Source organism: Urocitellus parryii, chromosome 4 (genome assembly GCF_045843805.1).
Source record: "Urocitellus parryii isolate mUroPar1 chromosome 4, mUroPar1.hap1, whole genome shotgun sequence".
Taxonomy (NCBI): domain Eukaryota; kingdom Metazoa; phylum Chordata; class Mammalia; order Rodentia; family Sciuridae; genus Urocitellus; species Urocitellus parryii.
Window position 1 is genome coordinate 157,566,925 of NC_135534.1, and position 24,811 is coordinate 157,591,735.

The window sequence follows — 24,811 nt, forward strand, 5'->3', positions numbered from 1 at the left end:
AAATACCAAACATACGTTTGGAAACTGCTGGAGGAAGGGTGCAAGGAGACTCTCTGCTTCCCCAACATTCACTTCTCCTGTACCTAGAAATTCAACAGGAAAAACCTCAGTCTTCATGAAACATGGCAGGTGTTTATAACTCTCTCTCCATATTTCACTAACATGTAGTAAACACATATTCATGGAAAAAATGAAAATGATTACTTTCTCATTTTTCACATTTGAGAAATAAAGACAAGTGTCATCTATGACTATTTTAGACAGCTCTGGGTCAGATGAATTCTTGAGAATAGAGGCCGCTATCTTAAATTCCTAATTTCCTAATTGGAATTTCTGGTTTCAATAGCAATATTAATTTTAGCCAAAAAATTAATCTAACACAAAATAAATCTAAATATGATAAAATAGATTACTTTAATGCAGAAATTTTAGCTGAGAAGAAAAAGAAAAATCTTCAGTGAAAGAATGGAGCCCACTCCCTGTCATATGTCACTATGACAATGTCACTATTTTCCATCTTTACTCAAAAAAAAAAAGCAAACAGGCAGAAACTACTAACTGATTTTTCTACATTTTTACTTATTCAGATTAAAGATAACCTACTTTCAATGAAGCATAATATAATCTACACCTTACCAAGTATGAGGGAGATATAAGTGTGGAAAGCCAGGATGGTTAGACAGCACAGTGAAGACCTCATGCTTCTTCCCGATGCACCTTCCCGAAGCTGCAGGAGGCCCAAATCCTATGTGAATCAATCACAATCGAAAGATTATAAATGAAAACTATCACATGTTAATTAATTTATTTCTGCCCTCCATGAAGGTGGGGTATTTTTTTAGAAGTTTAAAATAGTGGTAATGCTCAACTAGAAACAAACTTCATATTTTGACTGGCATAATACAATCTCACCAATTCTTTTGTATTAAGTGATTTTAGCAAGAGAATAAGGCAGTGCTCACTTCATAAACATGCTATATTTCTCTAATAAAAATATATACTTATTAAAACATACTGAGGATTCAAGTGCAAAGTACTCTGGTGAGAATGTCTGCAAAGACCTTGCCATCAACTGAGGAAGACAGCACATGAACACCATGGTGTTAGAATACAGTGAGTGCCCTAAGAAAAACGAATGAATGATTCTGAAAGTTAGGAATGCTTGAGCCTGTTGGGCGACTAATGGAAAGCTTTGTGGAATGGGTGGCATTTATTCCAAATACAGTGAATGGAGAGGCTCTCAAGAGAACATTATTGGGAGGAAGCTCATTGTGGAAGATGTCTGAAAATGGAGACAAGCAGAAGCACAGAAACAGGAAAGCTCAGGGCCTGTTTAAGGAACAACTAACTCAGTTCAGCATGAGTATTCATATTATGAGGACCTTTAAGCCATGTTAGAGTCTGGACTTTATTCAAGAGGCCAACTAGGGGCTGAGGAAGTAGTTCAGTGGTAGAACACTTGCCAGACTTGCATAAGACCCTGGAGTCAGTCCCAGTATCATGGGGGGGGGGATTGGGGGGTAACTGGGAGCTACTGAAGGAATAAGGTGGAAGATGAATGGTTAAAGAGTAAGATAAAAATGTACCAAAATATACAAACGCTATCATAAAGAGATCACCACAAATACATAATAGCCTAGGAAGAATATGGACAGTGGAATAAACGTTTTTTCTTTCATTTATTCATTACATGTCTCAAAACCTGCTCTCTGACTAAAAGAAACAGTTTTTGCAAAGAGACAACTCTTGTAATAGCATACTGAGTGCTATGATTAATAAATGCTATATACTTGCTACGAAACATCCACCACACAGAAATTGAATGAATAAAACTCACAGAAAGCAAATTTTCTCACTTAGTTCCACAGTGAAACTAGTAAAAAATATGGAAATCCAAAATATTGTCACTATATTTAATCCATGCTATTAATCTGTCAGAATTATAAACTATTAGATATGGAAATCTATCCCAATTTCTTTGTTTTACAGAAGATAACTCTGGGGTTAGTAAAATAATAAGGAAGTAGTTTAACCACATAGAAGTAATAAAGATCCAGCAAGCAGCAATATCAGTAAAACATAATTCTTAAACCCAGAATCTAGGGTAAGAAAGATGAGATTTTAAACTTTCAATCCATGCTTAATTCCTGAAAGACATGATCAAGACCAATGGTTCTTTATTGTCCTACAAACAAATTGCCAACCATTTTCATGCTACTTGGAAGGACAAGTTACAATATTCTCATAGTTAATAAACAATGCCAAAATTAATAAAATTAAATTTGTACCCTGTTTCCAGAAAATCCAATAAATTCTAATAATCGGATAATCCTTGCTGGTAAAAGAGACAGCATCTGTAAGGGGGAAAAGAAAAACATACATATATTTTTTTTGTGTATGTGTGTTAGTATATCTAACTATACAGAAACAGAAACTCCCAACAACTTGTAAATTTTTAATGTTTCAGTATTATGAAAAATTAGAAACAAGTTTAAACACTAGATATGTCTCAATCACCACATACTATAATAATTATTAATTTCATTTACTAAAGTGAAGAACCTTAAAAAAATCCTTTTTTGAAGGAGAAAACAAAGCCTGTCCTTTCCGTGGTTCTCTTAAAGAACACTGGCTTATAGTTCCTTTTATATGGAGTGATAAAATGATAGGAAAGCAATTCCTTAGCACCCTTTCTAGACAAGATTTCTTCTTAAGCTTCTTTCCTAGAAAGAGAAATCTTTAGTATTCTGGGCAACATACAGACCCTACTTGGAGGTGAACAGTTACAATACTACGGCTCCTTTTTGGTTCATCCCTGGAGTTAGGGGCGAAGGGAAATTCTCCCTGTGAGTAGTGAGAATGTGGTAAACAGAGCCACGGCAGTGCATCTGGTAAACAATTTGCTTGAAAGCAGAAATAGTCATGTGTATTTATGTACTAATTCATGGCCTATGGTCAATGGTTTGGCTCAGGGGCTTGGAAGGAACGTGATTGAAAAATTGATGGCAAAAATGTCTGGGGAAGAGATGGCAGACAGACTTCTCCAAATAGGCAGAAAATATGAAGATATCTGGGTCCCCTATGAATGCTGCAGATTTTAATAACCAGTGGGTACATGGAAATGAACAGGCCTCTTTTTCTGGCTACAAGTCATAGCACAATAGGTTCATAAAAAATGTCCCTGGTGGTCCATACACTCATAGATATGATTCTCTTTATCACTTTCTCATGAATTCCAATAAAATCTTCATAATATTTCAAAATCTCTAAATAATATATTGGAGACTCTCCATTTCCCTAGAGATCATCAAAAATTATTTGTCAACCTATATCACTCCCTTTTATATTTTCAATCCCAGAGCCATCATTGATTATTACAGCAACAATATTTCTGATGTGGAAATGGAAGTAGATTCTAAGCTTCTTGTTACTAAAAGTCTTACTAGTCCACTAAGAGTGCTGCATGCTTCTCTTACACTGTACAATCCAAAGCCTCCCTGAACACATGTATAGCTTTACTACACACAGTAGCCAAAGTCCCACTGGGTAAAAAAACAAACAAACAAAAATGGACCCACTTTAGCCACTTATCCCCTAAACCCAAGTGTGAGTTAAGAATAAGGTCCAAGTGCAATCAAGAAGGTAATGAAAACCTTAGGTTTTCTACAAAAAAACTGGTTTCTATAGAATTATTACCTTACCAAGTTAAAGGCCCCTGTTCCAAGCTTGACACCTCCTTCAAACTCATAGAAGAATTCTTGCTCGAGTTTATTCTTCTGAATTACATGCAGGATAGAAAGACATTCTCTGGATTGAAGAAAAAAGGTTATAGCATAAGTTTTCTATAAGTTAAAATAAATGTAAAATCGAATTTTACACTTACACACTATAAATGTCATTAGACAAAATACCACAGAATATTTAAATGGATAATGTTATGCTAAATTTTCTCTTAAGGCCATCTGGGAAGAATTATTAAGGAAAAAGGAAACACCCATTTTTAACAGGACCAATCTTTTTGGGAGTAAAGGAAGCTCAATCATCAGCAAGTTTACATAATCAAAAGAAAAAGCAGTCAATAGAAACTAACTCTACGATGACACAGATGTTAAGATAATGTCCAATCTGAAAAAATTTTTCTTTTTAAAAAAATACCTCAGTAGCCTATTGAACAAAATCAGGCAGACTAATATGTAATTTAGGAGTTCCAGAAGGAAAGGACAGAGTAATGGGGAGGAGGAAAAATTAAATATATATATACTCAAAACACAAAATAGTCTTCAAAGAGGCCAGATGAAATGACACATTAAATAAGAAGAATGATAGTACAAATGACAACTGACTTTGGATCACAAACAACAAAGACCATAATACAATGGATAGCAGTTTCAGAAGGCTAAAAAAAGAAATAAACAAACAAACCTGTTGACTCAGTATAGTAAATACTTAGCAAAAGTATCCTTGAAAATGAAGGAAAAAACAAAGACAATTCAAATAAATGAAAATTTTTTGAAAGCAGACATATACAAGAAATGCTAAAGGAAGTTCTTCAGTCTGAAAATAAACAGAAATGAATGAATTGTACTAAAAATGGTGATTTTTTTGAGTAAAGAGAGAAGACAACACCAAACTATTTAAGGCTTAAGTCTGCCATGGTACTGGTGGGAGGTGGGGGGGGCTTCTAACATACATAACTGTACTATATATCATAAGAATATTGCAAGAGAAGGGCAAATTAAAACTACACTGAGATTTCATCTCATTCCAGTCAGAATTGCAAATATCAAGAATACAAGTAACAACAAATGTTGACGAAGATGTGGGGGAAAAGGTAAACTCATACTGCTTGTGGGACTGCAAATTACGGAAAAACACTATGGAAAGCAGTACGAAGATTCCTTAGAAAACATGGAATGGAACCACCATTTGACCCAGTTATCCCATTCCTTGGTATATATCCAAAAACTTAAAATCAGAATACTATATTGACATAGCCACATCAATGTCAGGTCAATTCCCAATAGCTAAGCTATGGTACCAACCTAGATGCCCTTCAACAGATGATGGATTTAAAAAACGTGATACATACACAAAACAGAATATTACCCAGCCAACAAGAAAAATGAAATAATGGCATTTGCCAGTAAATGGATATTAAGTAAAATAAGCCAATCTCACAAAACCAAAGGCTGAATGTTTTCTCTAATATGTGAATGCTGATTCACATGGGCAGGGTGGGAGAGGGGAGTATCTCCAAATCAGATGGGGAAGGGAGAGGGGACGGGAATGGGAAAGACAGTACAATGAATTGGAATTAACTTTCCTATATTCTTATATGAATACACAACCAGAAAAACTCCACATCACATTCAACCATGAAAATGGGAAATTATACTCCATGTATGTATGATATGTCAAAATACATTCTACTGTCATGAATAACTAAAAATAACAAATAAATAATTTTTTAAAAAGAACATTACAAAGGATAGCAAGTGGGAAATGAAACTGTACTTCTACAAAGTTCTTCTACTTTATATGCAATGATACGATATTAACCCTAAATTGACTGTGATAAGGTTAAAAGGAGATTATAATCATCATAGCAACTTCTGAAACAAATCTAAGAAGACAAGGATTACGTGGAATTTTTTAATTTTTTTGTTCAAGCAAAATCAGACAGGAAAAGGGGGGTAAATAGATGAGATAAAGAAAAAAAAGGCAAAATGGCAGTCACAATATCAATCATCCAATTATGTGCATTTACAAGAAATGCAACTTAAACATATAAACAAGGGTAGATTTAAAGTAAAATATATATATATATATATATATATAATATATATATATAATATATATATCGTACGAGGACATAAAAAAAGCATGATTGGCTATATTAATATTATAAAAAATATATTTTAAGACAAGGAATACTACAAGAGCTAAATTGGGACATTTTATAATTTAAAAAAAAGCTAATTCATTGGGAAACAGAACAATTATAAATATACATGAGCCTACCAGAGGTCCTAAATATCTATGGCAAATACTAATAGAACTAAAGGGAGAAATGGATGACTCCACATTCTAAGTTGGAAACTTCAACACTCTCATGAGCTGGTAGAAAAACTAGATAAAAATCAGTAAGTATGCAGAAGACATGAAAACTCTATGAGCCACCTAAATTAAACATTTTTATCCACTGCAATTCTAGGGGGACCAGAGTTGCTCTAGAGTCTGGACCAAAGACATACCTGTTATTTGAAATGTATAAGTTATCCTTAGGAGTGAGAAACTATGATTATCTGAGCAAAAATCATAACAGTCACTTTCTTTCCTGCTGTTTTGCTCTTAAATTTTTATTTAAACTTAAATTCTATTGCCTTATGGCACTGAAAACATACTCAACCAAAAATCAAGTACATTTTTACCAATACTAAAAATTTTTTAAACTTATCATTTTAAGTTTATGAGAATTTTGAAAAAAAAAAGTAATGTAAGCACAAAAATCATTTAAAAGTCATGTTTTGCTTTTTAAACTTACTTATATATTTGGTAACTTGTTCTAATTTTGAGTCCACCTTTGATGAAGTTGATCATATTTTCATCCTGAAAATAATTCAATTAAATAAATATATCACTTAACAAAAAATTTTAAATTGTTCCAACACTTGCATATTTGTGTAACTAGGGGGGAAAATACTATCTTTTTGAGGACACAGTATTAAAATTAACACATTCTTCTTGCTTAACATTTGGAATGTATCTTTTTGTAATTTTTCTTACAAGTTAGAAAACAATGAAAGTATTTTTTAAATCCTTGCATCACTTTTTTTTCTAAGGAACAAATCCCCACCAATTAAGGGCCAAATGTAGTCCAAACTTACTTTAATAAATATCATCATTTACTGAGCAATGTTCTTTGGTTTCATTCAAATTCAAAATAATTGATTTAAAGTATCTGTTCTAAGGCCAATTTTTCTCATCCATCATACCCAGTAAATGGAACTATGTTTCCTCTTTCACAGGGTACTTGAGCTGGCAGAGCCTGTTTAACATTGTGAATTTCATTCATACACATTTCTAGACCAAAATAACTGGTCTGGATTCTGAAGTGGCTATCAGTAATGTGCAATTTTGTTTTGAGGAGATGGAGGGTAGCATCACTTTATTTTTTTTGCCTGATGGTCATTGACCATACAATTGAGGCAATTAGCCTAGATGAATGGCATTTTCAAGGTCAGCATTCTAACACAGTCTCTTAATAAATTATATTAAATAACCACTGGAAGAAGGTTACTTTAATAGATGGTACTAATAGAGACAGTGCCATGCTTCACATTTCCACGGAGGAAGTTTCTCTAATCTATTGATATCAGAAAAATGCTCTGATATTTACTTCTTGTATATCTTAAGCATCCTTCTGAAGCAAAAGATAAACTCAGTTCACTAATTTCATTCACTACTGAAATATTTAATATTCCAAATGTCATAAGAATCAGTAGATACAAAATTCACTATGCAATTTAAATGTTTATCACATTATTTTAAGGAATCCTACAATTATAAAAGTTCTAACACTGGTCAGGAAAGAATTTCCTGGGTTAGATTAAAATCTGACATAAGAGTATTTCATTTCACAGTTCATCAAATATTTACTGAATGTCTGTGTTACACCAGGCACCTGAATGCAAAAACAGAGATGAAGGCATGCACAGCTTCTCATGAAAGCACAAAATGGAGATATGTGGAAGGCCAGAAAAACACTCTTGAAGTATCAGTGCTTAAAGTTTAAAAAAAAAAAAAAAAAAAAAAAAATTGGAAGTGGCCAGGTGAAGAAAGGCAAAGCAAATGTGAACTTTCAAACAAAGGAAAACTGAAAGAGAAAAGCCAAGAAGCATTAAAAGTCATAATGTGTTGTGCTGGGGATGTGGCTCAAGTGGTAGCACGCTCGCCTGGCATGCGTGTGGCCCGGGTTCGATCCTCAGCACCACATACAAACAAAGATGTTGTGTCTGCCAAAAACTAAAAAAGAAATATTAAAAAATTCTCTCTCAAAAAAAAAATTTTTTAAAAAAAGTCATGATGTGCGTCACCACCTGTGCATACATACACCAGCACTGCTAAGGAAAGCAGTGGTCAAGGAGGAGGAAAGCTACCTCTCCCCTCATGCCACTCAAGTATGCAACATTCCTATCAGTAACACCTGAAGGCAGGGAGTCTGGAATTTGGGGAGAAACACCTTCCCAACTTGTGATATTCTGACAGAGGACACTGCCATGGTCAGTAAGAGTGACTAAATGCTGAAACAGAGAAAAGGCAAGGTCAGAGTCTTCATTGTTTAAAATATACTCAATGACAGAGTGAAGAATGAGTGGGAGGTAAATGGAAATTAGAGATAGTCACTAGGTTGCTGCACAGTCCAGGCAAGAGCTGATGAGCAACTCCACTACAACAATGAGAGTCACAACAAAGTAGAGATGTAGCCAAGCAATCTTTAAAAGGCAAAAGCAGCATGAATATGAAAGTGATATGAGGCACAAGGAAAAGTGGAAAATTATGTACATTTTCCAGCTGTTAAATTTTAACTCCCCAAATATAAAATAAGTTTTCAAATCCCATATTCAACTGTCTAATCCTCATTGGAAAACACATCAGAAAAAAACAGGGGCCTCTGTGGATAGCTTCATATTGTTTACTGAGATAGTAAAATTGTTATTAATCAGACTTTGTAATGTACAGGGTTTTAGAAAATACCACACTGATTCACTTTTACTAAACCAAAATCTAACCTAAAAGGTCAACTTCCAGAAAAAGAGAGAAGCAATTCTCAAAAAAATACAAAAGATTTTAGAGTGGAAGATTTACCATTTTATAGTTGAGTTTCTTTCTGTCTCTCCTTATACTCCTGACCCCACCCCTATAGCCTTCACTATCACCTTAGAGGCTACCATGTGCAAATATAATTTTTTGGAAGTAACTGGAAAATACAGAGATAGGCAAAATACCAACTATAACAGTTCTTAGAGGTGAAATTAAAGTGCCTCATGAGAAAAAGATTCATTGTTTTATTTAGTAACTTTAAAACTTTTCTTTCAGAAGGAAGAACTAAAAGAAAGGGGACTAAGAATAGAAAGTGGGGAAAAATAATATTTGAAGTATCCACAAAAAATGTGGTTATTGATATATGCATGATGGAGCTTCACTGAAGCAAGAAAGGAATGGCCAGGCTGGAGATGCAGTTCAGTGGTCCAGCAATCGCCTAGCACATGCAAAACCCTGAGAGGAGGGAAGGCAGGAAGGGCCACAAGGAATAAGGGGCCTTCCTTTGCCTGGGCCACTTTGGTGGGAGGCCCTCTACCATAAGAAAGTACAAAATGGAATAATCTCAGTTTTCACATGAAAAAGCAGTCTGAAATTAGGTGTGGCCTTTATAAGGCATTTCTTTATAAGGCAGTAAGTCCCATTAGACTGAAAAACTCAAAATAGACTCTGAAGTACATTTCAGTAGATAAAAAGTTCTCTGGAGGTTTTTTACAGCCAAAGTTTATCAGAATAACAAATATTTTTCATTAACACTGTAAGACAAAATAACTGGAGCACTAACATTTTTTTATGCAGTATTAGCAGGCTTCTCAGCCAATACCAATTCTAAGACATTTATTACCTGCACAAAGGTGAGTGCTGCTTTCTGTAGAAGACACTCAGCATAACAGATTTCAGCATGCATCTCCTCTATTAAAAAATAAATAAAAATACGTTAAGAAAAATCCCAAGTCCACAGTAATTGCCATAGATATTCAGAAAAGACTGATAAATAAATGATCCCAAAAGAGACATAAAAGGAATACATTAACCCATTATTGGTGCTGATTCAGCAACATTCCTCTGGAATGTATGCAAAGTTCAGGGAAGTCATCATTGGCCCCATTCAAACACAACAAGAGTCCACATTTGATGTCCAAAACCCAAACTTGGCTCATAAGGAGAACCAATATTTAAGTCTTTAAAAAAAAAAAGAAAACTTTTTTAACTTAACAGTAACATTAAAGCTCAACACAGTTGTAAAGTTTGAAAAAAAACTATATGAAATTTATAAACTCTAACTTCTAAAATATGAAGGTATGATAATCATGACAATGACTAGAAACATTATTAACCTGAAGTAAATGCATCAATTCTCCAGAGCTCTCTGAAAACGCACTCACGTCAGGGTTCTGCACACAAATCAAACTTGATCTAAAGAAAGTCAGGACTATTCCAGTTTTAGGGTAACTTTATCATTAGATATCCAGCACAAAAACAAGATGCCTTGCAAAAGGGGGTTGTGGAGGCTATGTATGTCCCAGGGATATGTGGAATGCCCCCAAAACACATTCCTTATCTTCTTAAATAATCTATTATACTTGCAGAGATTAGGGAGACAAATCTTGCGTGTTTGCTTAAACACAATCAGCAGATTCCTGCCTTCTCCGTGGATTGCAAATCAGTATGTTATTTAAGTACTTGAGTTTGGAGAAAAGGCTTTGCCATGTTCTAGCTATAGAACCTTGTGCAAGCTAGCCTTTTCTTTCTCTGTTGGTTGCCTCATTTATAAAATCCACTAATAATGTCTCTATTTCACAGGTGAAGGATTAAATGAGGCACTGCACGTAGAGTTCACTATACACAGTAAGCACTTGATAAATGTTAGCTACTTGCACTAAGATTACTGTCTTTGACCAATGTACATTTTGGTAAAAACTTAGAAAGCAGAAAGCATTTTTATGACAAGTAAGTGATGGAAAAATAGGGTATATGTCTGTATAATTGTAAATGCTATTGATCAAACTAGATAAGAATATGTGTCACCTTTTAATTTTACACACACACACACACACACACACAACCCATTGGCTCTTTCATATGAGTTCAACTTCTTGCTGTGTTCATATTCTAAATGTGCAATTTATGAAGAAGTAAATAAGCAACTAAGATCCCCAACAGCACACAGACAGGTCCAAACCCACAACAGGCAGTATTTGGGGACCTATACCTGCCTGTGTGTATCCCAGCAGGATCAATAATCAGAGCTGCAGTTCTTTAGAACACCTTCCCTAAAAATGTGCCTCTTGATTTTTTCAGTGTTTCAGTGGGATAAAAACTGATAACTTTTATTTTTAGAGTCACAAGAATATCCTCTTCCTAGGTAAGTCTATAACACAGTGAGAACTTTCAGGGGCTGTTAATGCTGTGCTAAGGATCAGATTGCTGGTGTGGGGCATGTGCAGAGGGGATCAGCAGGACAAAAGGCATGTAGCAAGAAAAGCCCAGGCCACCTTTGGCTGTAGCATGTGGTGTGCAGTCAAGGAAGAGAGAGCAATGAGGTTGGAAAGGTAAGTAGGAGTTAAACTATGGATGACCTTGACTGTCACAATCTGCCCTGGATTCAGCAGGTAACCATGAGTCCTTGAAAAGATATGAACAGAAGAGTGAATGGATTATGGTTAGGTTAATAATGGACAAATCAAAGAGCAACATAAAAGATGTAACAAAAAAGCAAAGAGAAAAAGGCAAGAGAATTCCAATTCTATATTCCACATGTAAGTATTCTTCATATTATAGCTCACATCCTAGACATTGCATTTAAATATCTCTTTTTAAAGTCAATTTGAAACCCGTTCAGCACAATCCGCCAGCCATGAGAGAAGAGCAGGTGTGTTCCACATTAAGCCCATGAAAAGTTTAATGAAATATACTCACTCCTGCAGACAACCAGACACTCAACGATGTAAATGAAAATTACCAAGAGGGAAAACAAATCACATACTAAAACGACAATGTTTTGACATGCTCTCTTGAACACAAAGTCTGTCTGGGTTGTAGTGACAGCCAAGCTCACTGGGAAGAAAAAAGCAACTTAATTTATACAAGTCTTATTTCTTCCTTTACTGTGGATGATTTACATAGGGCAGTTCTCTGGTTCTCAAAATTAGTATTGGGCACTTATAAATAGGTACCAGTAGAATACCACTGAATTATAAAACCCTTAGGCCACTGAAGGAAATAAATTCATGGTGCACTGAAATGTTAGCCAAGTACAGCTTTTAGGTATAAAGTCTATATTTCAGAATAGACTATAGTCACAGTCTATACAATTTTTATAATTAGCCAAAGTTTTCTACCTTATTCCAGACTTCCTGAAGTGCACTATCTAAAGAAATTATAAAAGGATAAGAACAGAGTAACATCTGTTTTTACGATGTTTAACACAGGAGTGATCCCACATTTTCCTCACCCATTTTTTAGCTACCTACAGAAACAAGTATGGGTATAATAGAGAGAGCTGCGCTACCAGGAAAGGCACATCAGCTTTAAACCCTGCTCTGAAAGGTGGGTGACCTAGACCACCTATCCAATCTCTCTAAACATTAGCTCCTAGTTTAATGAGGAGGTTACATGGAATAGATTGGTTAATGTTTGGCACATAGAAAGTATTTTTTAATGGTTATTATCATATTATTTTTTTAATTACTATTTATACTCACATTATGTCATTCTTCCTAAAACTAAGGTTAAAAAAAATCTCCAATATCATTTTCATACTACAAAGAAAGAGGGAAGCAGGGGTCAGTAGAGAAGCCATATAGAGTGTAACAGAACAGGGAATATAAACAGAGTCCTCAGATTCCCTTGGATTTGGGGGGGGGGCTATTTAATTTCCTATTAATCTTTGTTAGAGGACTGTAGAACTACTAGTGCAAATTTTTATTCTCATGGATACCTGGAGGTCAATTTCTGGAAGAAAAAAACAAGATGGGTTTCAGGGGTCTAGAGTTGTTAGATAGCTAGTCAGCCATGAATGGGTGGGCAGAGCTAAGACAAGGAAGGGTAACTGAAAACTACAGGTATAAGCAGCTGGAAGATGGGGACCTAGCATGTTAAAATCTCCTCCATCCCATAATTACCCCCCCTCAAGTAAAACCATTGTTTCAAGATCAGTTCACACCCAACCAGGGATCCTGAAACCTCCCTTGTCACAACTATCCCAGCCGCCAATCATCTTGGCAATCGAACATCAAGACCCTCACCAGAAAGCTTGCTGATGGCTATTCAAGGGTAATAAACAATTCAGGGGACAGGAAACAGAGGCACAAACAGGGGGACTCTATTTCCTTAAAATCCCCAACTCTGAGCATCATGCCATCCTCCCATGGATACAGTCCATCTAGTCCTATGCTGTCAGGAAAAAAAAAAATCCAAAGGTAGACCTGGGTGGGACTCTGGAAACTTTCAAGACCCCCTCTGCCACTAAAACTGGAGAGCAGGAAGGGCACAATATCTCTCTCTTCTCTGAAAGGACCCATCTCTCCCTTAATAGTATCCCCTTTTCTTCTTTCCTATCCCCTCTAATAAACTCATGACTATTATTCTGAATGACAAGTTTGAAATCTTTCTGGCCTAATTTCAAGAAAAGAGGGGGTCTCCGCACTGCCTTAGTTTCACAGTAGGCATCTGCCCTGTAACAGAATGACCAATGAAATTCCATTTTGTTGGAGAGGCAACATCACACTCTCTTAGAACAAGTCCTGAAGATGTGATATGCATCAATCCTCTCTGGTGATCAACACTTGAAACTCACACCACGCAAATGTTCCCAAGTTCTCCAATGTCCATAATGAGTTGATGACACTTGTCTAAAAAAATGAACACTTCATGATAAAACACACTCAACAATGTGTGTGATGTACACTTGACCATGAGGAATGCCTCTGACGATTTTCAAAACTGCTCTTGCTTTTAATCAGCCACAAAGATTTCAAGTATTTTGTGTTACTTCCTCCAGAGAGCAAGTCGGACAATGACAATGCAGGAACAGATTCCTTTGAAATGACAGAAGTTTCTGAAGGACATATTTTTAATTCTGCAGGGTTACCTGCACACTCTTTTCTGGTAAGCCATCCTCACTAGGGTAAAACATCAATCAAACAACTGGAAACTTCTGCCCTGATCTCAGCAGGAACATCAAGTAACTGACAAGAGGCGTCCTTTCTTCCCATCCATCTGCTCAGGACGCTGTGGGCATTCCTAGATTCCTGAACATTTCTAACTACCTGTCCACCAACAGAATACCTATGATACTGTGAAGTATTAACACTTTTTAAAAGTTATCAAAATTGCTTTGACCTTGGGAAAAATTCTTAATAACAGAGAAAACTGAAACTCTCATTAAGTGGATAGTAAGAATATAAGTGTCTTAAGTTTTTAGAGGAAAAAAATCGCAATACCTATAAATTTTTAAAAATTTCAAACCCTTAGAACTAGTATTATGATCTAGATATGAAATGTTTCCCAAAAGCTCATGTGTGAGACAATGCAAGAAAGTTAGAGGTGAAATGGTTGGGTTATGAGAGCCTTAAACTAATCAGTATGTTGATCCACTGATAGGGATTAACTGGGTAGTAACTGAAGGCAGGTAGGGTATGGCTAGGGGCGTGGGTGGGTCATTGGGGGCGTAGCCTTGGGGTTTATATTTTGTCTGTGGTGAGGGGAGCTCTCTCTTTTTGCTTCCTGGTACCAAGTTCCCAGCTGCTTTCCTCAGCTACACTTCTCTACCATGATGTTCTGTCTCAAACTGAGGCCAGGAGAAATAAAATAAACCATCTATGGACAGAGACCTCTGAAACTATGAGCCCCAAATAAACTTCTCCTCCTCTAATTGTTTTGTCAGTCTTTTGGTCATAGCAGTGAAAAAACTGACTAAAACAACTTATAATCCCATTTGTAGGAATTTATCCTATGAAATATTTTTTAAATGTGTGAAGACACATGTACAAGGGTTTTAGAACATCATTATTTGCAACAATGAAAAACTAAAAATTATATGACTGTTCTTTAACAGAGAAAAAGCAACTAAATTTTGTATATCCATCATATGCAATACTACATAGGTGTAGAATGAAGCATATTTATATGACCTGGGAAAACATAACATTATAGAACGACATGCATTACATGATTCCATGTTTGCAAAAGGTGAACACCACATAAACAACCACCAAAACCCTATGGGTTTCTTATACGTTTGTACATAGAAAAGTCTACAAGGCTTTAAATTCACCATCAGCAATGGTTACTTCAGGAGGGTGAGCACAATGGGGAAGATAAAAGATTCCATTTACTTTCTACACTTCAGTATTGAATTTTATGAACATGACTGCCTTTTAATTTTTAAAAGAAAATAAAAATTAATCTTTGAAATCACTCATACCTTCACTCAGCTGTTCCAATGATCCTCGAGAAAGAAGACTTGAAAAAGATTCTACAACTGTGCATTTTTTCCTATATCTGCATTGAGTAAATAGATAGGGAGATAGGAAATAGAAAGAAAAAATAAAAACAAATCAGGCTGTGTTCTTTTTCATTTGACATTCATTTCAGCAGTCACACCAAAGAGTCACCAAGCTCCAACTCTAAACCCTCACATCTGCAGGGAAAAGGTCACCCTTTTCCATCAACTGCACACCTAGCTCCCAGCATAGGGCTAGCAACCCACAGACAGTTATCCCACATTTACACCCCACATGTGGGACAAACCCATACACACTGAATACTGAACCTGCTAGGGGCCTTCCCTTATCTCTATGGCTATGTCACCAGTGGAGTTAAAGTGCACTATTTGAAAGTGCTCTTCATTTGAGGGGCTCACAACATAATTATATAAAGATGTCAATTTACCCATATTAAAATTTACTAACACTAATAATAGCTTTTACTATGTTATTCCTAAACATACAGAGGAAAGCTCAAAATACAATTAAAAATCTATCTTATTTTGACCAATCCAAAGTACCCAAAATAAGTTCTTCTTATATGAACAAAATAATCCTGTTGGAATTTGCAGCATCCCACAAAAAACAAGCTCCTTGCTTGACTTGGCACAGCATACAGTACTCAAATCTCACCCACTTCAGGAGACACCTGAGAGATGCTGGCTGTTAACCTCACTGAAATCTCCCTCAAATCTTCTCTTTAGCTGAGGCCCTAAACTATCAAGAAGAAAAGTCTGAGAACCACATTATTCCTGGTAGGAATTGTTAAACTCTATTATATAAAATTGGATGAGGCCAAGAAGTTTTGAAGCTGAAGTCCTTCTCTGTATCTGGCCAACCTTAACCAGAGTTCTCAGGCAAATAGGGCTCATTTTATCACACAGGATCAGGGTTTGGGGGTCAGATCTCAAGTATTTAACTCTTCAGTCATACTTTTGGCAGGTTTGTAAAGCGTCCTTCATGGCAGAAATGCCTTTTTGGATGTCCTGTTGCTCAAAGGTCATGACAGCCTGCAACACCACAATGGTACTGTAGCCCAAGGCATGGTACATACTCTCCTTAGCCCTAAAAAGAACACAGGGAATTAGTACAATTCAATTAAATAAAAAAACAATCTAGGCTTTTTTGATACTAATCACAAGAAATCCTACCAAAGCATGCCCTGACTTCCACAATAATAACATCTAGTCTTTCACCATAATCACTGAAATGTTACAGCCTGTGAGAGGCGGGTGCTTAAGAACTTCATTGTCAAGAATTTTCCAAATTAAAACCACACAGGCAGGACAAAATGTTCCAGGAGAAGAAGCTCAAGTGGACAACATGCCTTTCTCTGCTTCAGCACAAGGGGGCAGCCTGCTGATTCATTTCCCAGAAAAGGTTTCAGAGCAAACAACATTTTCTAGTTAAACAAGGTGCTGCAATGTGCTGCCTTAAGATTTAAAATAAGTGCTAAAAATAAAGACTATTGGAAATGTATTTTGTGACAAAGAGATTTCATTTTGGGTGATGGGGGTTACAAGGGATTGCACTCAGGGGCACTTGACCACAGAGCTATATCCCCAGCCCTAGTTTCTGTTTTATTTAGAGACAGAGTCTCACTGAGTTGCTTAGCACTTAGTTTTTGCTGGGGCTGGCTTTGAACTCTGTTCTCCTGTCTCAGCCTCCTGAGCCACTGGGATTACAAGCATGCACCACCATGCCTGGCCTCAATGTTTTTTGAAAGAGGAAGACTCATTTAAAATCATTCCCTTTCCTCTACAGCCAGAGATCAAGAAGAAGCAAGATTTGGGGCAATTGGGGGCAATAGGTCAGCCCCAAAAGGGCCTGACCAAAATAAATCTCAAATCCTGTATCTGATCTAATTGCATTATCTGATATTCCTAATTAAAGTTCTTAATAATTTTAGTTATTAAGTTATCAATGGTTGCTTCAGGAATCTAAGAATGTTCATTAGTTCTACTGTGGAACAGACATCTCAATTTCCTGGATGTAAGAGCATTACCATCTCTTCTCAAAACTTCTGATGTTAGTTATTTATGATATTAAAAATACCAACACATATCCAAGTGCAGTGTAGCACATCTGTAATCCCACTAGTGTGGGAAGCTAAGGCAGGAGGATTAAGAGTTCAAGGCCAGCCTCAGCAACTTAGCAAGGTCCCAAGAAACTTAGCAAGACTCTGTCTCAAAATAAAAAATAAAAAGGGCTGGGGGTGTGCCCCAGTAGTTAAGCACTCCTGGTACCAAAAGAAAAAAAAAGCAATGCATATGCCTGGGGACGTGGCTCAGTGGTGAAGGGCTTGCTAAGATAGCAAGGCCCTGGGTTCATTCCCAGCATAGCCAAAACAACAACAACAAACCAATGCACAGTTTTGTTTTTAATTTAAATATTAAGGCTCAACAGCCTGCTGCTATATGAAACAAATACAAGCCACACTAATTTTTTTCCCTTCCCCCATGGAAATAAATAGTCTAAACAAGTCTTTGGTAATTTGCAGTTTGTCCTAAACAGTGAGGCCACTGGCTGTTCAAAAGAACTACAAGGGGACTGGGGTTATGGCTCAGCAGTAGAGCGCTCGCCTTGCACATGCAAGACTGGGTTTGATCCTCAACACCACATAAAAATAAATGAATAAAATAAAGATATTGTGTCTACCTACAACTAAAAAAATAAATATTAAAAAAAAGAACTACAAGGAATAAGAGCAGCCAGAAGTTATTCACTAACTGTGCCTTCAAACCTATTATTTTTCTAACTGAATGTTCTTCCAAGAAGGAAAAAAAAAAAGGTTCACGCGGGGGAGTATTTTTAACAATGACGCATGCATAAATATCACGGACTATAAAACTTGACTGGATACAAGATTATATTATAACCAGCTGGGTGTCAATGGAAGAAGGGGGGAAAAAAAAGACTTGTTTGAATAAAAAAATTAAAAAGATAGGTAGGTAGGCTGAGAAAGGAGACAGAGGAGAAATAAAGAAGGAAAGACAAGAAGACTACAAAAGGAGGTAGAGGGCCAGAACACAGAGAAGTCTAAAGCACCTAGAAGGGTGGAGGAGGGAAGAACACTGGCAAGGCAGAGGTGGAGACAAGAACTGGAGGCAACCCTGACAATTTTCCTTAGCCTGTGGTCTCAACATTTATCTTATCATTTCTTCTTAACTTCTGAGATGCTAATTGGCGAACCATGATTTGAAAAATTAAGGGTACTGTTAATTAAAATTAAATTGCTCAACTTGGTTAATCATATATAGGGAATCCCAGTAATATTATCTTGAAATTTAACATTGAGATTAGCATATTCTAGTTCTTTGCTTCACTTCAAATGAATCTTTTTCTAATTATATTTAAAAGAAACATCCATGTAAATATTTCACTGAATAAAACAAAATTGAAGTCCTACAAAACAACATAACATGATAATATTTGAGCCAAATATGGAAATTAAAATATATAAAATAATCAGAAATTTTCTAATGATAAAATTTAAAAAGACATATTTCTTAACTAAATTTTAAAACTGACCTACAATAAGGGGTCTCAACCAAATAGGCTTATAAATATTTAGGTAGGAACACATAAATTAACCTACATGACATTAAAGAAATGGATAAAACAATGTTTCATCTAAAAATAAATTACCCTGGACGAAGCAATTCTAAGGCATCTGTAAATCTGTTACTTAGAAATAAATTCAATGCCACTGCACATTCTTCTAGGCCACTCTTGAGATCCACTTTGGTTGATGATGAACTAAAGATCAAGAAAAAAAATACAAAGAATTTTTATCAGTTTTATTATTAGCACACTTTCCCAGGGAATGAGTATGAACCTTGGAGACAGAGGACAGACTGAAATTCTAACTCTACAACTGACTAGTGTAGGGGCAAAGGGAACACTCCCTCTGTCCTCTTGTAAATGATTTTTAGGGGAGATGAACCAAAGAACAGAGAATAGCCTGAGACAAAGTTCTTCTGGGTTCTGAGTATGGTGTCCTTCTTTTCTGCTAGTTAATCCTCCTTGACTAATGAGGTTATTGGGAATGGTGGATGCCATAGCAATTGCATTCTTTCTAGAAGAAGGAGGGACAGAGTGGGAGAAGGTTAGAGAGACCCTGGTTCTGAGTCTGCTGCTTTCATTCAAAGTATCCAGCACGTCAAATTGCCACACTTTGGAATACTGTTTTCTGAGTCCCAAAACTAACTTTGTCTGTTACATCCCTGAGTCTCAACTTTTTTATGTGTAAAATGGGAAACACCAACCTACTTGATAGGCTGTCTTGAGGATGATATTAATTGACAAATAATGACAGAGTAGGCACACACACCCAAAAAAAAAAAAAAACCTGACAATTCACTTGGACCTACAAAAGTTCAATGAGTAACTAGAAGCAGGATTAAAAAAAACTTGGCATCTCTGCCTCCATTTTTGCATCTATCTCCTTTACTCTGAGTCTCTTTGGATTCCAGAAACAACAGATCTTATCAATAAACACAGTGTGATGAGTGGAAATTCCCCTGCACCCCCCCAACCAGGAAACAGTAGCTTTCTTACAGGTTCTGACAACCACCACCTACCCACCCGCCAATCCTATACCAACCAGAACACAGTTTGACCAAGACTGCTTGACTGCACATACTTCTGACTCCGCTTAACTATATAATATAGAAGCTGGTGTCAGTTTTCTTGAAGACAGGGCTAAGGGCATTGGTCCCCTTATCTTCCTGGTATGGCTATCCTAATTCCTGAGCTGGGAGTGGTGGCACACACCAATAATCCCAGCAATTTGGGAGTGTGAAACAGGAAGATTGCAAGTTCAAGATCACCCTCAGCAAATTAGCAAAGCCCTCAGCAATTTAGTTAAACCCTGTTTCAAGATAAAAAATAAAAAGGACTAGGAATGTTGCCCCTGGGTTAAATTCCTGGTCCTGCCTTCCCTTCCCTTCCTTCTTTTCTTTCTTTCAGTATTGGCAATCAGAGCTCCCAGGGGAGCTGCATCACTGAGCCCAGTCTTGTCTTTTTTTTTTTTTTTTTTTAAGACAAGGTCTCACTAAATTGCTTAGAGCCTCACTAAATCACTGAGGCAAGTCTTGAACTTGCAATCCTCCTGCTTCAGCCTCCTAAACCACTGTGATTATAGGCATATACTGATCCCAGCTCATGATTCCTTCTTGTTATTCACGTCTCACCGAATACACCACCAACAGAGAGTGGCTTGGCTGAGCCCACCCCATACTCCAGTTTTCCTTCTGTATCACTTAGTCCAGGATCTTGTGAATATAGTATTTGTGGACATAAGATGCAAGTGCAAGGAGACTATTTTAGTCATTTCTGCGTCATCAGTGTCTTTGGTGGTACCTAGAACATGCTCAGTAAATATACTTGAGTGGGTAGGTTCCTGTTCTGGGTAGAAATAAAATAACCTCCTCATACTTAGAGCTTAAAGCACCTTCCTCCTGGGGCAAAGCAGAAAGGAGACCAGCCCTTGATGGAGGGGTAACTGAAGAGCTAAGAATTGATGTGCCCTTAAGTTTCCAGAGAATGAGAAGATGAAATTACACTATGGTGTTCACAAGTCTTTCACAGCAAGATTTTTTAAAAGAAAGTTATTTGACTCTCTCATAGCAGTCCACCACCAAACCGTGTCAGTGTTACCTTCTGAATGTACCTTGGATTTATTCGCTTGCATCTCTATCACACAGTCCAAGTTAGCTCCTATGTTGCCTAGTGGCTGCAGAATTATTTTCTCCCCATCACCTACCCCTACTGCCCCATCAAATGTTTACCTAGAATTCATTCAATGAATACTTATGAAGTACGTGCCAGGTACTCAGCACTGGCAATACAGCAATGAACAAGACACAGTGAATCCTGGCTCTCTGGGAGAAAGGAAGGCAGACTTACATAAGCAGACCAATAACTAAGATCATCTCAAATTGGGATAAGTAGTTTGGCATAGAACCTAGTTTAGAGAATGGTGTGTGTGTGTGTGTGTGTGTGTGTGTGAGAGAGAGAGAGAGAGAGAGAGAGAGAGAGAGAGAGAGAGAGAGAGAGAGAGAGAGAGTCACAGAAGGCTCTCCAAGAAGGCAACATCCAAATGCTGTACAATGGAGTCAGCCATGGGAACATTTAAGTTAGAAACAGAGAAAGGATTCTAAACAGAAAATGTAGAGAGTAAGATCAAGAACAGGAGAAAATGAGTACATAAAAGACAAAAGCCAGAAACAACAGAGGCAGCGAGAATGGATTTTATTCTAAGAACCAAAGAACATGCATTGCCTCAGAAATCTCTATTCCTTTTCTAATCAACCCTTCCCTTTAACTACTAGGGTTTCTAGTTTTACTTCTCCCTTATCTCTTCATCTTACTCATACCATTTCTCTATAAGGTTACAACTCATCCTTTATCATTTGTCACAAGGAAATGGGCTCCCTGCTCAAAAAAAAAACACCTCTGCATCTCAGCTGGCCTCTGTCATCTGGAAGGACACATTATACCTGTCCCGGCTTAGACAGATTAAAAACCAGATCACTACCTCCAAACACAGTAAACACAGCCCCTCTAAGTAGTGATTACGAGACTCACCTGGAATCAATACACCCTGCCCCTGCAAACACACACAACATTAGTGGTACCATGTGTTCATTAACCAGGACTCCTCTCAACATCTCTTAGGGACACATTTTCCTCTCCATATGTACTGCCATCACCTGAATTGAGATGTGTGTCACTTCATTACTGAATTCTGAATACCTGCCTGCTTTGATTTCATGGTCCTCAAAATTCATCATGCATTAGACTCATCTGGAGAATTTACTAAAATATACTACTGAGTCCTTCCCCAAAAATTTCTGCTCAGTAGACCTGAGGTGGACAGGTTTTCAGATGATATTAATCCTGCTTTGATTCATACTGGATTCCACTCTCAGACTTCCTAAAGCAGATATTTATGATACTACCTCCTTGGATTAAATTACCAAAAATAGCTACCACACCTGCCATGTTAAGTTCAAACTCTTCTGGCTTCTAGGCCTGAGAAATCTGGCCCCACCTCACCTGTCCAACTAGACTGGAGCAATGAGCATGGCTATTTAAAAATAGCCCAGTATCTTGCAAGAGGCTCATCAACAGGGCATCATCCTCAAGCCTGGGATGATGGAATAAAAAACTTCCTGGACTGGAAATCTAACCCACATGGCTAGCTTTTCCTACTCATTTGTCATTATTGCTAGTAATGACATTATTGCCATTTTTTTATCTACATGACCTTCAGAGAGCTGCTTAGCCTCCCTGGGTCTCTTGCTTCATCTTTGAAATACCCAATTGCTCTCCCATTTCACAACTTGTGTAAGAGAAACAAAGGCAATGGCTATTAGAAGTGTGCTTTGTGTACTTTCAAGCCCTACATGAATTAACAACCATGCATAATTTTCTAAAAGCTATGGATGCTCAACCCATATGCTCAAATTCCAGCCCTGTTAGAGTCCAGCTCAGATGCCCTTCTTAATATATATCTTCAATAAGGTGAAGATCCTTTCTTCCTATTTCTAAGATACGTTAATTTAAAGGTAAATGAGTCTTAGTCTTGTCTTTTATAAAACAGACAAAAAACAAACATAATATAAAATCTAAGACTACACTAGTATTATCTCTTATAGTCCAATACCACTTCTTCCTTTATTAATGACTTAATAAACTCCATTGAAAAGAGCTACATTTATTATAGTGGACAAGGATCAATTCTGGAATCAGATCATTTTATCCATTTCATGACTTCAACCCTAACTATGTATGGCCATGGCAAGTCACTTTTCCTCCCTAAAACTCAGTTTCCTTAAGTAAGATGGATCTAGTAAAAGTACCCACCTCACAGGTTATGTTATTAATACAGATAATGTGCTCAGTGTCTGACACATCGAAGTCCTCAAGTATTGCCAAGCTAATGCTAACATTAATTTATAAGTAACCAAATGGACTTCAATAACTCCAAATGGCCAAGTACATAACAGTTGAAGAAATTAGTAATAAATATCTGTTCATTCATGTTATCAATTGTACAATACCAGACAATTTAGCAATGATTGGAGTGGGGACAGAACATGCAATATAGAAGGAAGAATGAATAAAATAAGTTCAGAATAGCTAAAGCAAAGTTTTGTAAAGAGTTTTTCTTATGAGAACCTTACTAGCAATAAAGACAAATGAAGTAGGAAAAGCTAGCCATGTGGGTTAATATTCTCTATAGGATAGTCAGCATGTCTGAATTTTATTATTTATGAAGATTTGAGAATGTGGGTGTATTTGGGGAGAGAACTATTATGGATCAGGGGAGCAAGGAGGGAGCAGAGAGCAAATGAGAATGCTGGATTCTTTGCTAAGCGTATCCAGAGAAAGTTCCTACTTTCCTCAGGGTTCAAGATTCACCTTTGCCTCAAAAGTCACAAAGATTCACCATAACATACTGTTCAGCTGAAACTATAGCTGTAGATAAGCAGATTATGGACTCCTAATGACATTTCTAATTATTTATCTAGATATTTTGTCTCTACCCTCTGAAAATTCACAACTTATACTGACATGTTGTGTGGGAAGAGAATTAGTGAATTTTCCTCCTCCTCTTTCCAAATTATTTGAACTCTGTTCATATTACTTTTATAATGAAAAACTGATTTGTAAAATTTCAAAACATAAAAGTAATATCTCAAAGGAAAACAAAAAGTCTTATCACTACCATTTCCCAGCTCTGTAACCTTGAACAACCTCACCTCACCTAAGTTTCCTTACCACTAAGATGGAGCCAAGACTGTTCTTTATACTTTATGAGGAGTGTGAAAATCAGGTAAGCTTATGAAAATAAAAGCACAAGCATTTATATGTACTGAGGCATTACTACAATTCTCCAGGAGTGTCACACTACCCAACCCTATTTGGTAAATACCACATACATACACACATGTTTGTGACCTGACAAAATTTTTCTATACTTTACCTAATGACCTGTTTTCTTCATATCTTATAAATTATTCCTTACATTTTCATTTGCAAAGGCAATTATTTAAAATGACTGCATACCCACTAAATAAATATTAACATTTTAGAACTTTTCAAAAGTAATTCTAATGTGAACTTATTTTGAATCCATTCCTACATAATCAAGGCTCAATCCTAATTAGTTTTTCAACTAAGGATATATGAGCATCATAAAACATAAATTTTACAGAAGCTACTGCAGAAGCTTTCAGCTGCGCTAGAGAATAATAATTGGGTTCGAGGAAATGCTACACAAAATATGAGATGCCCTTCCTATGCCCAGAGGAAAGGACAACCCTTATCTATGAAGACACAAGGACACAGAAGAAATCTGAACAAACAGGCCTTGCTAAATCTTTCAGCACATAACTATTAAGAATACTCAGGGTTGGGGATATAGCTCAACTGGTAGAGTGCTTGCCTCATGTGCACAAGGCCCTGAGTTCAATCCCCAGCACCACTAA

General features: G+C 36.7%; 1 protein-coding gene across 1 annotated transcript in view; it reads right to left on the reverse strand.

Annotated features, from left to right (window-relative positions):
* Ttc39b (tetratricopeptide repeat domain 39B) overlaps nt 1-24,811 on the reverse strand; it is a 121,663-nt gene that overhangs the window by 21,773 nt on the left and 75,079 nt on the right. Inside the window, exons 4-12 of the mRNA XM_026398588.2 lie at nt 18,960-19,070; nt 16,245-16,376; nt 15,251-15,327; nt 9,668-9,735; nt 6,545-6,609; nt 3,702-3,807; nt 2,289-2,354; nt 637-745; nt 16-83 (exon numbers count right to left, since the gene is read on the reverse strand). Coding sequence (XP_026254373.2) covers nt 16-83; nt 637-745; nt 2,289-2,354; nt 3,702-3,807; nt 6,545-6,609; nt 9,668-9,735; nt 15,251-15,327; nt 16,245-16,376; nt 18,960-19,070 — 802 coding nt within the window. The remainder of the gene's footprint in view (nt 1-15; nt 84-636; nt 746-2,288; nt 2,355-3,701; nt 3,808-6,544; nt 6,610-9,667; nt 9,736-15,250; nt 15,328-16,244; nt 16,377-18,959; nt 19,071-24,811) is intronic.